Source organism: Panthera leo, chromosome C1 (assembly GCF_018350215.1).
Source record: "Panthera leo isolate Ple1 chromosome C1, P.leo_Ple1_pat1.1, whole genome shotgun sequence".
NCBI lineage: Eukaryota > Metazoa > Chordata > Mammalia > Carnivora > Felidae > Panthera > Panthera leo.
Genome location: NC_056686.1, coordinates 133,783,533 through 133,799,742, shown reverse-complemented (window position 1 = coordinate 133,799,742; position 16,210 = coordinate 133,783,533). Strand labels below are relative to the sequence as shown.

At 36.8% G+C, this 16,210-nt stretch overlaps 1 protein-coding gene across 2 annotated transcripts in view; it reads right to left on the bottom strand.

Moving 5' to 3' along the window:
• Positions 1-16,210, bottom strand: part of ARHGAP15 (Rho GTPase activating protein 15) — a 609,505-nt gene that overhangs the window by 129,857 nt on the left and 463,438 nt on the right. For both annotated transcript variants that reach the window (XM_042948667.1, XM_042948666.1), the window contains one exon: positions 2,493-2,627. In XM_042948667.1, coding sequence (XP_042804601.1) covers positions 2,493-2,627 — 135 coding nt within the window. The remainder of the gene's footprint in view (positions 1-2,492; positions 2,628-16,210) is intronic.

Sequence of the window (16,210 nt, the reverse complement as noted above, 5' to 3'; positions counted from 1 at the left end):
CAGTGAGACCTATGATAAAACCCATCACCTCTCTGGGACTGGATATGAGTCTTTATAGTTTTGAAAGATTTTTTTTTAAACTCAACTGGCATGCAGTGGGGTAAAAATACCTACTCTGGTGTAGTTCTACCACTGTCAAAAAGTATGTGGCCATTCTCCCATTGCTTAAGGATATTTAAATATGAACTACCAAGGAGTTTAGTTGAGTTTATAACACCAAAACTGACTTCAAGATTCTGACAGAAACACACAGCTTAGTAAGCATGTTTCTTCCAGCATTGTTACATATTTCTGCACCGTGCTATCCGGTTGGTTAGTCCTTCCATTTTACGCAGTAAGAAATAATAAGTACTATTTTGAGTTAGGCAAAACAAGGTCGCTGAGGTTGATTCTTCTTGCCTTAAACAATTATAGAAAAACTACCTCCGTCGTAAGATCAAGTGAAAGCAAAACTACTTCCTTGTTTCCATATTGCATTCTCAGACAAAGTTCGACTGAAGAAACACTGTTAGCATTTGTATAGGACCTTACATTTTTTAAGGACTTTCTTAAGCACCATCTCGTTGGTTCTTGGCATAATCCATTTTATAGGTGTTGGCAAAAATCCTTGCAATAGCCATCAGTCACAACAGCATGATACCACTTCAACTCTGCCTTGTTCCATTCTGACTATGCCAGTGTTTCTAAAATTCTGTTGAGTGGGCATTGAGTCCAGGATAGTGCAGAGATGGTCTTATTCTTTGTGTAAATCCAAAAGACATGCTGTCACATGGGTTCTAAGGGCCTGCTTCCCCTATCTCTTAGGTAGGAGAATGGCTTGCCTTGTATCTTTAGAATCAGGTGAACTAAAGGAAGCTTAAATGATGGGTATCTATATCACAACCCTCATATCAGCATAGGTGCAGGTATGCTTACAAATAACATAACCCTCACCTAAAAGTCTGGAGACCATGACGTGAAATTTGTATGACTTCTTTAAATATACATAATCAGAAAGAGGTACCCCAATGCAAGTTCCCCAATTTCCTATAAGAACACTGTGCTAATATTGTGTTAATACTAATCGTTCATGCTCGCCATGTTCCAAGCCAGTATATCAGAATAAGCTGTTATGGAAATGCATGCTTATTTTAGTTATTTTCTTTATTCCTCCTTTTAAAAAGAAGTTGAACCTGGGAACCATAAAATATTGTTCTTCTTGAGAAGCAGAAAGAACCATGACAAGGGATAAAAGCTGCAGCCTCCCCTCAAAACCCATAGTTAAGGCACTGCTACTGTATTCAACAACAGCAACAATCACAACAACAAAATTGTGAGTAGACAGCAAGAGAAAGATCTTGGGAAAATAAATTCTGTTGCATTCCTCTTGATATCATTGTTCTGGAGCTTTAAACAAGTATGAAGACTTGTGGAGAGGGAAACAGAATAAAAGGGCATTTTGAGGGGCTGTTCTCCAACATGGGGCCCCCAATCCCCCACTCCCACTAATGGAAATACTGTACACACAATCATCCAATATCAGACCTCCTAAGCAGAACATTTTTTTTTTCTTGGAGATTTTTCTCTTGGACTTTAATTAAGCTCCTGCCAGGCTTGCAAGCTTTTTAATTTTACCTTTCTTTCTTCTTTCTTTCTTTTTCCTCCTTGAATCAGCTTGCTAGCCAGGAAACTTTTTCCAAGCTGTCACAATTATAGTAAGTGTACCCTAAGATATTAAATTAGATGTACCGGTAGTTGCTTCTCCAAGCATCAATAGCAAAAGTTTCCTTGCATTTGGAAAGATTTTCATTCATTCATTCATTCATTCACTCTCTTATACTTAAGTGTGTGTGTTACAAATGCAAAAACAATAGAAAAGGAAGCTTCGAGGCGTGTACAATGACTATTGGTTCGTATGTGACATAATTCAACCTCCTACAAAGTCACCAGTTTAACAGAAGAAACCTGCCATTACTTAATTTAATCTTCTTACACTGTTCATAAGCAAATTGTAGCTGAGTATTTACTAGTATTGCTGGGTGAAGGGTGAGGGAGCCTTGAGAAGGTGATGCCTCAGTTGATGATTTAACTAACACCTCTTCAACGAAATGTAATGAGAGTCACTTAAATTCTTTTTCAAGACGCTTTTGTATGCAAACTCATTGCCAATTCTGAAACTCTCAAGGTAGGGACTGGGAATGCCAAAGGTGATCCCTCTAAAACAGATTCCGTGAGAAGCTATTTTCATTTGAGGTTGTTTAGTTGAAAACTGGCCACTCTAAATAGGTTACCCTATTCACTAACAACAAAGCAAAACCAGAACTCAAAGGAAAACACCTCAGAGAATATTGCAGGGCCAGGCATCAAAAACACAAAACTAAAATGAACCATGTGGAGCACCAGGGATATTACCATCTCCATGATTGCTATTATTGTCATTCTTACTTGTTTACTTAATAATTCCATGCTGCCAGGTTACTCCACCAAGCGCTCCTGTCTGTGAGGTTACTTACTGATCGCTTCCACAAACCGCTCAAAGAAGCTGTAAGGGAAGAGCGGCTCAGGCAGCTCCCGGAAAAACATCTTCAGTGCTCCGGTGACAACGTGGATGTCCTCCCACTGGCTGTCGTCCAAATTCAGCTTCTCTTCTGGGAAAACACGAGGAGAAATGGAACAACTGGTTTTAATGAAACAATTACAAGACACTAATTATTATGTTAATGTTTGCCTACTATCATCAGCAACCGTTAACAGCCTTCTGCACCTAGAGGTTTGGTGCTGTGCGTGTTTTTTTTTTCCCTTTTTCCGTAGGAAGGGAACATTTTCAATGGAATACCATCTGTAGGAATGCAGCTAACAAAAAAACAAGAGACACAAAGAGACAGTGCCATTGACACAGTATGTCAGATACATTTATTCCCATAATGCATCAGTATGAAAATTAGCATCACAGCTCAACATGATTCAAAGCTATTTGGTTTTGAGGCCGAGGGGCTAAGAGTTGCCAATGATGGCCGGCTCAAGGGACCGGCCTAAAGGCCTTGCTGAGCCAACAGGAGACATATGCTAAACACGGCAATAGAAAATGAGTTATTGCTTTACATGTGTTAGCCTTGCTATGTACAAGGGAATAATGGGTAACACTTTTTTCCCTTTTTTGCTGAATATAAAGTCAGCAAGGAATAGAATACTGAGTGAGAAAGGATATTAATTCCTTCTTACTGCTTCAAAAATATCTTTTTTTTTTTTTTTTTTTTTTTTTAGTTTTCATCTCAGCGAGGAAAATGTGCCCAGCAACAATATTAGACAGACCCCTGTTGGCCTACGGAGGCTATGCAAAGCTGTCAAAAATGATAACGCACTAAAGACAAACCACAAGTGCTTACCCACTCCGCCTACAAACAACAGAAATGTTTGCTTGGGAAGCTGGAGTGAGTTGAGAGATTTAAATATTAAAGGATGTGACTGCCAAAATGAAGTTTTTAGAAGAAATAAAGAGACGCTGGACAACTATTTTCTTCTTGTTCGCCCTCAGAATGAAAGTCTGGAATCACTCTCACCCAAGAAGTGAAGGTAGCAGGATCTGAAAGCAACATCTTTACATACAACTGAAAGGAAGCAAGGCACGCATGCATTGCTGCTGATCGGTAGTATTTGTCTTTGTAAACATGCGACATCAAAGCGCTTTTGAATTCTAGGTGGAACAAAAACTAAAGCTAATCATTTTTAACAGCCTGAGGTTAACTGAGCAGCCTAGTCTCCTGGCCAGAACTTAACAGGCATTTGGTCAACTGGATTTTTGTTTCTTTACCAATGTCTTGGGCTCAGGTTCACATGCCCCCTCTGTGTCAGTTTTATGAAGCAGAGGAGAATTTGCACCAAAAATGTGAGAAAAGCTGAGAATTGTCACCATAGGGAATCTCCGCATGGGCTGTTTTGCCAATAGTGTTCACGTCCTTTTAAAATCTTAGCTGTAATCTTTATCAGATCTCTTTTTCTAAATGGACTATTATTTCCAGGGCTGGTAAGTGGCGTTCCTGTTCAATAGGATGTTTGCAAAGAGAAGGAGAGAAGGTGGATCTGTTTATTTCAGATGGGCTATTTTCTTCTTCTCTTTCAGTCTTCATGCTTACCTCAATCATAACACAATAATATGATCCACAACAAAATCAGCAAAGGAGACCTTCTTTCTGCCCTGCAATCATTTTTGATTGATTGTATTTCAACAATTAGTCTTTTATTTGGCTACATACTATTGAAATAGGCCGACAGCATCTTAGCAGGCCAGCTTTAAACAGTCAACTGTTAACAATAGCATCAAAAAGGGAGACCTGATGGGGTTTACTGTCACTTTAAAGAACGGGGTTTTCACATTGTTGAAATCTGTCAGATATTTTGAAATGTCCCTCTCACTATGGTGCCACACCCCCTGCGTGCCCTTATAATAAAATTGGTTTTACTCCTGATTAAATCATTTTCTCCCTACCCACTACCATACTTCTCATAATGGACCTGTGCGCTCTACAGCTGGTGTTCTTCCCATGGTACCAATTCTTACTTTATCTTTTAAGCACTTTGCTGCTAAGATCTCATGCAGAGTGCTTATGTTTTGTTAAGAGCTTCATTCTTAGAGAAATAGCTTAACACATGTTCTAAAAATGTTGTACAACTTATTGCTTAAAACACATTTAGAAAATGTATAAGTACTGTAGCTTTGGCACTGAACTTTAAGTGGAAACCCAAACACACCACACACACACACACACACACACACACACACACACACACACACAAATGCTCTCTCACACACAACTATCTTTACCAAAAATTTATCGGAAAAGTCCAAGACAAAATGCCAGCCTGGTACACAGGTTCGAGATTGCCAAAGGAAAGTACTCAGCAGGTGAAAAAGAGAATGATTTTATCTTGAGCAAGAAAACAACAATAACAAATAATTACTTGACCATTAGTATTTATGACCTCCAAATAAACATCGGTTAATTGAAGTCACTGCAAAAATGGAATATTTCAATATACACAAAAAAGAAACTTTGCCAATCAATAAATACCATTTGATTATATCCACTTGAAATAACGTATAATATCGATATCGCCTTGTATTACTTAAACCAGCATTTTTAGTATGTAGTCTTCATTAAAACAAAGCAAAACAAAACAATTTGTAGCCCTCCATAAGTAGCTTAAATAAACAATATGACAAGGAGCTGGACAAATCTTTTGAGATATAATCTCTATTTTTTATATCAAATTTTCATAACCAACCAAGTTTAAGATTACTTGTAAACCAGAGGACTTTAAGGTATATTTTTCAAGGCCAATGAGATTTATCTAAACAAGCAGTTATGTTCATATTTCTATGTCTTCTCATGAATCCAACCAGTTCTCAAGATGAACCAATCATAACCATATCTTGGTGTTAACAGGTGTCATTATAAACACAGTTGTATTATTTGATACACATTTTCTAACTAATCTGTTAGCAGTGCCACAGAAGTGCACAGAAGTGTTAGAAGTGCTTACGCTTCTCCCTTTCTTCAATAGAGCAAGGCTTACCAACAGTAAAGCATTATTAACATTTGGCACTAGATAATTTTTCGTGGGGGCTCTGCTGTGCGTGCTAGGATGTTTAGGAGCATCTCGGGCCCTAACCCAGTGGAGACTGGTAGCGCTTCCCAGTGGTGGTGATGAAACACCCCCAGATATGGCCAACTGTCTCCAGATATGGCAAAGTCATGCTCTGTTGAGATACACTCCAGTATAATGGAGCTGTAAGAATCTATAGAATTACTCAATAAATATAGATTTATGAAGGTTCCCTTAGGTGAGCAGAGAGCTAGAAAACTAGATACATACCGAGATTTCTTTAATAAGAACTTAAGAACTGGTAATTATTATGGATGAAATCAAAACCTCTTCCGGAACAAAGTTCACATGACCACATTCCCGGGTGTTTTACAACACAAACAATAACCAACAATTACGTAGTGCTCCCACTCTATGAGGGACTATGCTATGCACTTTAGACTCATTATCTAACGTAACTGTCTCAGTAAGACAGTGAAGTCCATGTTATTGTTATCACCTCCTCCATTTTACAGACAGGGAAAATGATACATGGGGAGATTAAGCAACTTTTCCATTGCTCACAAATGATGAATCCAGAATAAGGAGCCAGCACCCTCCCCCACCCCTCAAAACCACTATGTTCAGACTTAATCTTGGCTGGCAGAAGTTAAAAGGGAAAAGGCAAATAAATGGTAATTGCAAGTGGTAGTGGATTGACTATTACTTCAAGATAGTGACTTTTACATTTTATCCCTAAATGTCTTACTTGAGGCTATGCTTTTACCTGTAAACTGATTCTGATCTTTAGTAATTACTCATTTAGAGGAGGAACAGATTCTTCTATAAACAGATATAAAGCAAATTGGCAATAAAAAGAAACTGCATTAGGAAAGGGGCAGGGGATGGAGCAAACGGTCACGTGATGATGTGATGAAGAGGAAATATGACAGAGTGGGAAAGAGATTATACGAAACGCCAGGCTTGGGTTTACCACTGATGCGCCGTATATCTGTTTACTTGATTGCGAAATGAAGATAGAAGGGTAGTAGTTGTTATCAGATGAGAAAACATATCTGAAAAACATTTGGAAAGCACAAGGAAACAAAGACATTCAAGATGCTACTATGACACAAAAGGTGGAATAAAGGCCAAAAGGGCAAAATATATAAGGGCCTAAGGCAATGGAAATACTGAGCAAAGAGCATAACCATCCTGTCGTTTTAGGCGATGTACCTCAGCATGATGCAGTTTGTCACATGAGATCAACAGAAATTTAACCTCCTGGAGTCCAGTACTGGAAAGAAGTCTGGCTTCGTCACGATATCTCACAATCCTTCCTCTGATAATTGTGCTGATTTCTCCTGATTTCTCTAATTAGGCTTTCTTAAATTCATTCTTTTGTCTTAAAGCATTTAAATAGAATTGAAGATAGGTCAAGCTCTGGAGTCCAAATACTATGTGACTTTTATTAGAACACAAAAAATATATCTTAACATTGTAACTAAATGAGGCCATCTTGAAATGTCCTTTCTTGAAGGGTCTTTTGTGTATTTTATTTATTTTAAGTAAACACATCTATATTAAGCTATTTATATTTGAAAGAAAAAAATAGATAGTAACTATTAGGAATAATCTGTCTTAAAATGGAGAATTAAAAGATGGGCCTTTGATAGTTATAGCAGGTCCTGGTGATTTCCCAGGAAAAAAGGCATGTTTAATAGTTTAATTACCTCTTCCCTCTTATATATTGCTGTATAGACTGGTATAACCGGAATTTTCATTGCCTGGTCTGATTTCAACTAAGCTTACCATGTTAACCCAGTGTTGATTAAAATGTGACCGCAGATAACTTGAATGATCCAGAAGTGACTAGTGACATAAAAGTAAAGACGTACTTCTTTGTATATTGAAGAACAAGTGCATTTTTATCTTGTTATTTTTTTCCATGGCACTTTTAAAGCTTCTTTCCAACTTTACTTTACTGTTGCAACAAAAAAGAGGAAAGACACCCCAACTTTCCCAGGATATGGTGAGAAGAGCTCTGATTTCATTAATATAATGACAAGAACCTATTACATTGTGAAACTCTCATAAAGCATGTGGTATCTGCTTCCAGAGCAGATGACCATTTGGAAACCTTATCTGAAAGGCCTGCTGGGTACATGAAAGTCACAGCACGAATGAAAAAGATGCCAGAGGGACTACCGATCTGAAAATAATAATATGTTTGGCCATAAAATCAAACTGGAAGATTAGTTATTAAAGTGGATAAGACACACTGTTTATCTATAAGGATATAGCTGATTTTTAGTTTAGCACTTAAAGCAGTGGATCAAAAGGAAGTTGGTGGAATCATTCGAATAGCTCAACCTTTCCTGTTGTGTTAGCCCCTTAAAGTAACAGTTCAGTTTGATTTCCAGTAGATTAGAGAGTTTCCAAATTCTCAAACACAACGATGTAAACCCTGTGTCAAAAGTAGCATCCTTCCATGCTGTACTCCCTACAGCTCCTTCCTACAGCATCTTGGGTATAACATGAGACTTTGGTGATGACATTATTTTAGAAAACTTGACCAGTTGGCCAGTTAATTTGTATGTTTACTTGATTTTTATTAAATAAACATAGATGGAATAGGCACTACATACTAGAGCCATATTATGTGTTTTTCAAATCAACGGCTGTTGAGGTTGTTTTATATTCCTCAAAGGAGAGTATTTTACCAGGTGCTCTGAAATATTATTTAAGTGGATATAGACTAAGTTCTAGACATTTCACATCTGATGACTGTTCCCTAGCATCAGACTCTACTGACCTTGCAGACAAGCAAGAACAAACTCAAAGAATAAATATATCACCCAGGAAATGTGCAGTATGTCTGTAATGGGCTGAATTGTGTCATCTCCAATTCATACATGGAAGTCTTAACCCCCAGTATCGTAGAATGTGACTGTATTTGAAGATGGGCCTTTAAAGAGGTAATTAAGGTAAACTGAGGTCATATGGGTGGGCCTTAACCCAATATGAGTGCTGTCCTCCTACAAAGAGATTAGGACACAGACATGTACTAAGGGAAGACCATGTGAAGAAATAGGAATAAGACGGCTGTCTACAAACCAGGGAGAGAGGCTTCAAAGGAAAGCAACTCTGTCAACACCTTGATCCTGGACTTCTTGCCTTCCTAACTATGAGAAAATAGATTTCTGTTGTTTAGTCTCACCCAATTCCCAGTCTGTGGTACGTTGTCATTGCAATCCTAAAGAAATGAATATCATGGCCAAAGGTTTGCATAGAGAAAGATGTTATGTTCCTGGATCACATCTAAACATCTTCTTAACACGCAGACTATACCACACTTATGAAATATGGTAGACAATATAGATAGCTGTTTAGGTTATTCCAGCTGAATAAAAATAATTATCTAGATTCAGAGAAAAGGTTTGAAGCTGGAACCAATTGGAGAATAGCTTGCCTACTTAGATTCCACCCAACTATTTCAAATGATTTGCTTTATAAACACATGCAGGATACTCTCTATCTTGGCGCCCCTAGACAAAGAATAAAATTACTATTGCCATTTTCTTACTTATTCTTTTTTCTAGCTACTTCTAAAGTACAAATATTTCATTGCTGTTATAGCCTCAGATACAAAATACTAGGGAACATTTAAAATGCTCTCAATGCAAGCTAAATCAACTTTCTATGGCTATGGTACCTATCAAAGAAGGAGGAAAGTGGTTTTAAATATGAAACTTTATATTCCACATCTCAAGACATTTATTCCTTAAAATTTATCACAGTAACTTCCTGGAAGCTATGAGGAGGCCTACATTGGAAAATGGTGACTTTACTGTAAGAGAAGATGGTTGGATCTGTGTGCAGAATGTGTGGTTTTGCCACATGGTGTACAAAATATAGTTTTGTGCGGTCTCCTTAGTAGGAAAGAGAGAAGAACCAAGGAAATAACCAGAAACTCTCTAAGATACTGAAACTAAAAAGAAAACAAAAAACAAAAACAAAAACAAAACCCCCAAACAAACAAACAAAAACTTTTATTTCATAACATCTAATGGAATGTTTTGGCATTCCATGTTGGCTTACTCTCTGTGTATTTCATGTTGTGTATATTTCTTTGCAAAACATTTAGGAAGCCCAAGGCATGCAAATAATGTCATAGGCTAATATGAAATATCCTTCATTACTCTCTTTGAAGGAAGCAGAGCCACCTTCTACTATATCCAGCACAGGAACTGGGTCAGGAATGAGAATGCCTTATTTTTATTTTTCCTCAGATTTCATTTGAATGTAAATAATAACATAATAAATAGGTACAACTGAAACTTGTGAAGCAGGCACCACAGATGGAAAGTATAACAAATGTGTCATTGCCTTGTGCATTTTTAATTTATAATGGCATAACATAAAACTTCTCCCCATCATCATAACTCCCATGTATAACGCCACCTTATAAAATGATGTTATTGACATTATGCTTCTCTCCGGGCTTTTAGATGGTTTTTGTCTGGGCACCTGAGGAGAGATGACCCTCTTCAGAGTCTAACAACAACACTACCACCAGCAAAACTGAATTGACTTTATTTGTTAGGATCATACATTTAAAAAGAGAATATATTTCATGGCAACCAATATATATTTCTTTAATTCCTTTCATTCTCAGAGCTTCCAACACTGCTCTTATTTCCATTCAGTCAAAGGCTTTTTGTGCTCTGCAGACACCATACACAATGGTTCATTTTATTTGACCGTCTTCTCCAAACAGATTCTGAATTTGTTTGAATTCCATGGATGATTTCATACATTACATCCTCCAAAGGGGAGAGAATCCGTAGGATTAAATTTCAGCAAAGTCATTTTTGAGTGTCCTTCGTTATCGGCTCTAAATTTCAGCACCATTGCTATTTGTTCCCTCTAAGTTATATTACATTTGTAAATATCAAGCATAAGGTCAGATCAAAACATATCTCATAATGATATCTAGGAAATAAATATAACTAAATCCTATTACTGCCCATATACAGATAACATTTCCATTGTAGGTATATGCACATACCTAGACATTATTTAAAGTGCTGCCTTCCTCACTTGTCTAATGAGAACTGTAATCTCTCCCTCCTCATTTTGTGTGAGAATTAAGTGAAGTGATACATGTAAAAGATTTAGTACAGGCTTGTTATAGCATTATTAGAAAATTTATTTGGACATCATCTTCTTTGTCAGCCAGACTTTGGCAAATGATTCCGGAATCTAATATAATTTCTAGCTTTTATTATTCCCTTTACTGCATTGTTGGTGTTTGTGGGATTAGAGATGGAATCATTTAGCAGGAAGGACCCGGTTTGTTGCTAGGTTAGAAGTCTTCCATCTGGAAAGATTCCGTCAGGAAAATAGAAATAAAAGGTAAACAAAATTGGTAGATTAAGACAGTGCTACTCTCATTCATTGAAATCATTTTATTCCTAGATAAGATATCAATAAAGATAACCAAAAGAAAGAGATTTTTTTGGCAATTATTGAGGATAAATTTTTCCACTAAATTATCTTGCTTAATTGATTCATGGAAGTAGTTAAGTAAATTTTCTATTTCGTAGCATAAGAACTGCCAGAGTTCTCCAAAGGTACATGAAATCAGAGTTGGGAGACGTGTAAGTTTTATGACTCCTTGCATAATGTTAGACAGAATAGCTAGATCTCCATGCATCCATTTCTTTCTGAAACCACCAAGTAACACTCTCTTCTTAATTCTGTATTTGTGTAATATTTTAAGTCCAGAATAATGAGATGGAGTCTTTCAGGAATCTATTATCGATAACTGGTTATTTGGGTTTTTTTTGTGAATGAGAAGTTTTAGAGATTTTTTTTTTCCCACCTCAAAAGAGAGTCTGCCTGTCTGACTCCAGGGGTCTGCAGCTTTCAAAGATATGGAACAGAAAATCACCATTGTGTCACTTTCTAACATAACTTTTGAGAATCATCATTCATATAAATAATTCACGATGTGGGCTGTTTTTATTACAAAGAAGCTATAAAAACTAGCTGATAAAAATTGTCAAAACACTTAATAACATGCTACTTGAAAACCTACATTGTTTAATATGAAGAGTGCGGTGCTTATTGTTATTTAAAATTTATTTATTTTATTTTGAAATGGATAATGTATTCATACAATTTAAAGTTAAAAATATATACTGCAAAAGTCTCTTCCTAGTTTATCCCTAGCTAGTCAGTTTACATCCCCAGAGAAAACCCATATTATCAATTTCCTATGTATCCTTTCAAAGCCATTTTCTATACTCAAGCAATATTACCCTCCACCACCACTTAAAATACACACAGCAATACAATCTATGCACCATTCGACATCTTGATTCTTTTCACTTGACAATATATCATAGAGGTTATTCAAAATCAGGACATAAAGAGCTTCCTTCTTCTACTTTTGAAAGCTACATATTTACTTTTATGGATGTACAGTAATTTACTTAATGAGTTTTCAATTGTCAGAGATTTTGCATAGTGCTAGTGTAAGGAATCTTGTTCTTAGATCATTTATATCTAACTTTAAGTATGTACCTGGGTGAACAGAACAAATTCGTAAACCTGGAGTTTCTAGATCAAAGATTGTTTGTATATTTAAAATATTCATAGGCCTCGCCAAATTGCCCTCATAGCTCGTGCACCAATTTATGTTACCATCACAAAATTTTAGAGACTGTGGTTCACTAAGAGCATATATTCATTACTGCCTGTCACTCTTCTCAGATGTCCATAGATAAATTGTGCCTTTAACTGAATAGTGGAAAAAAATACTAAATGAAGAATAAAATGAGTAGAGGTATAGAGACTAAGACTAAAAATACACACAAAAATCTTGGTTAATGAAGTGAAAAGTTTGAAAATTTAAATGACAATAACTGGTAAGCAATTGATTTTAATAAACATATAACATTAATAACTACAAATAGTAAAATAAGCCCCAATAACAATAACTGTTTTCTGATGAAATAAGACATTAATAGAAACAACCAAACCAAACCAAAACAAAACAAAACAACAAGAAAAAAACGAGCGTTCTAAAAATAACGGAACGAATGGAATTCTACCACTCATGTAAATTTCAGCAATTAGTAGTACAAAGGAAATATTGATCAAATTATTTAACATATTAATTCATTAAAATAATTTATGAGACACCTACTAGATGCCAATGTGACAAATGCAAGAAGTATGAGAGGAAAGACAATTCTAAGGACAGAATGAGAATTGCAAGATGTTTGAGAAATGGTGTAAAAACTTTTGAAGTCCTGGCAATTCATAAGTTCTCCTTAACATCACTGCTAGGATTGTGCTGTCTTTAGGGAAGAAGCTACCCTTTTTAATTTTATATTTGCTCCATCAGTACAAAGAAATGCTCAATTAGTTGTCTAGTAAGTACCTCTTTAATAAAGATCATGATGATAATGACGATAGCCATGTAACCCTCCCAGGTCTGAGGGTTTTCTACAGTTCCTGTTGTAGAAACATAGGAAGACATCATTTGCTATAGTCTCAGGTGAACTGTTAGTACTGAGACACATTTCCAAGCAGCCCAGGAGGTTCTGGTCCCTCGGAACCTCTTCTCTCTCAGCAAGCAGAGCAGAGATGTACTTGGGATAACCTCACCATGCACTTCTCTCGTGAAAGTGCACGCCAAAGTCAGTGGAGGAAGGTGGACTGATGTATATGAGAAGATCCTGGCTTCTGTGACCAGCTACTCTTCTCCTTGTTTCTCTTTCAGTCTAACACTAAACCAATCTGTGGCACTAACTCCTGGGTCTCTGCCTATGTTTCCTGATGTTACCCAGATATCTATGTTGCTAATCTTTACTCTGGCCTACATTCAGCTTCATTTCAGATCCTGCTTACTATGTTTCTAATCCTCCCTGATCATCCTGTCACTCCTGGGCACACCCTACATAATTCAACTCTACTGACTAACCAAAATGTTTCTCGGGTGTCCCTCCTCCAAACAAGTTCATTCTTATTAATCTTTTTTATCCCCAGTGTTTAGCCTAGTGCCTCATGCGGTGTGCTCCCTTTTACTATTTATGGACATACTGGTGTTGCCTGTCCAATTTTAACCTCCTCTGATAGTAGAGGTTATTTCATATTACAATAATAATGTTGATAACAGTCAGCCTGTGTGCATACACACACAGGTACAGCATAATTTTTGTGTTCTCTTTGTTCATTTTAATCTCTTAAGACACTTAGCCAACACAGAAATTATAAATAGGTCGTTCAGTCACTCGTTTATTCATTTATCAAATATTTATTGAACTCCAACTTTGTGCCAGGCATGTTGTAATTGCCGGGGTGAAACAATACATACTGAAGACCTGGTCTCTAAGCTTGAAGCTCTTGCAGTATATAGGGAAAAAAAAAACATAATAGAATGTAGAAAATGTTACTACACAGCTTAGTGTAGACAGCTATGGGAACATAGAAGATGAGTATCTAGCTTCCTTTGGAATGTGATCAAGAGAGATTTCCCAGCTGAGGTTTCACATAACAATTAGTTTCTGAGCAGCCATGTGGACAGTGGTGAGGTACAGGAGGATGTGGAAGAGGATGGGAAGATGTATACAAAGAACATGAGAAGTAACAGTCATGCCGAGGACTGAGGAACACAATGCATTTGTGGATCTTTAAGTTGCTGGGGAGCACAGATGTATAGGTTCCACATCTCAGAGTGCTGAGAATGGAAAGGAAGGTACAGGCCACAGCATGAGGACCTTATGGCTGAAATCAGCTGGATCACAAACAAGACAGTGACATTCTAGAAAGGTCCTCCAGCAGGAGTGAGTAGGATGGATCAGAGTGAGTATATGGATGAGAGGTGGCATGTCCAAGAGGCACCATGAGCAAGGAGCTCAGTTGAGGGGCTCTGCTGTGCTAAAATATTGCATATTCACCATGGAAAAAAACATTTCAAGGAAGTCAGGAAATAAGAGAGAGACACTCAGGTGTACTGATGAAACCATTACATAGTAAAAAAGGAAGTCTAGAAAAACGATGGTTAGGCATGTACAAAGGATTAAAGTTCAGAAACCAATTATTTCTCATAGGTTCAAGGAAGTCAAAATATTCTATTTTCCTGAAGTTTATAAAAACCTGCTGGTAGTTGGAAATGAGAATCCGTTTGGATTATCTGACCAGAGATAAGACTTCAATGGTGTTTCAATATCATGCACTACTTTACGGACTCTACAAAAGGGAATTACAATTAATTGGATTATGCTGGTCTCCACACGCTGATTGTAAGAAAAGAAAGTATAAAAGTGTAACCAATGCTAACAGGTCATATCTATCATCAACCATGGGATTTTCTTTTTTACTTACCAATAAGATTAATTTCTTCTTTACAATCTTTCAATTTGAAGTCATTTTAATTATAGAGTTTAGAAAATTCAAAGGAGAAAGCAAACCTACTTTCAATGTATTATTAATAATTGACCTCATTTTTATTCATCTTTATGATGAGGGAAAAAGAAATGGATGGCTTGTTTATTGTTTAGATGAGTTTTACTTACTTAAGATCCCTTTGCAAACTTTTCTCAATTTCGATTTAATTAAAAATTATTTTATACTGAATTTCTGTAAAGTGCTAAGACCAAGGCTAGGTTCTTGGATTCATAAAGATGTGGTCTCTTTTTCAGGGAACTTGAAAAAGTCTGAAAAAAGACTCAGGTCTGCAAACCTCAAACATTATTACATGGCTAAGTGGAATGTTAGATTAAAGATATAAATTACTAGATAATATAGTTGAGCACTTCTCTGGGAGTATTATAAGTGCTTTGCATGTATTAACTCATTTGATCGTCACAACAACATATGCTATAGGTATTGTTATTAGTTCAATTTTACTGACAGGGAAATGGAGGTCCGGGGATCAAGCAATTTGTCCAAGTTCACTCAGGTATTTAGCTAGAGTCCAGTCCATTAGGCTCTAAGCCTGAAACCTTAGTCACTGCCAGCACAGAGTATGGACTGCTTCGTTCTGACTGGGGTGACAGGGGAAAATTCTCTAACTATGACAGTAAAGGGAACAAAGAATTTTGATGACCGAGGTGCGCGAAAAAGCATGTTGTAGGTGAACATTCTATAAATGTGTTCCCAGGACCAGCCATTTCGGTATCACATAGGACATTATTAGAAATGCAAATTATTACATTATACCCCAAACCTACTGCATCAGAATCTCTGGGGTACAGATGGCCATCTGCAATTTAACAAATCTTCCAGGTGATTCTGTGGCATGGTAACATCTGAGAGCCACTACTTTAGCAAAGAGAGATGCTATGGATAAAGGTTGGATTATTGGCAAATGGCGTCTTTACAGGTAGTGCAAAGCTGGGTTATGAAATGTCAGAACCTGGCTTGGAAGTTGGTGGAATGCCTTGACTGCCATGCTAAGAAATTCAAAGTTTAAATGTTCTCCTTTAGACAAGAGACAGCCACTAAAAGTCTGAATGCAGAAATAATATCATTCAGACTGTAGTTTATGGAAATAAGTCAGTTGGGAATATAATGACACATTTGAGAGGTGAGAAGGTGAGAAGATGCGAAATGGTTACAAAACTACTGTAAT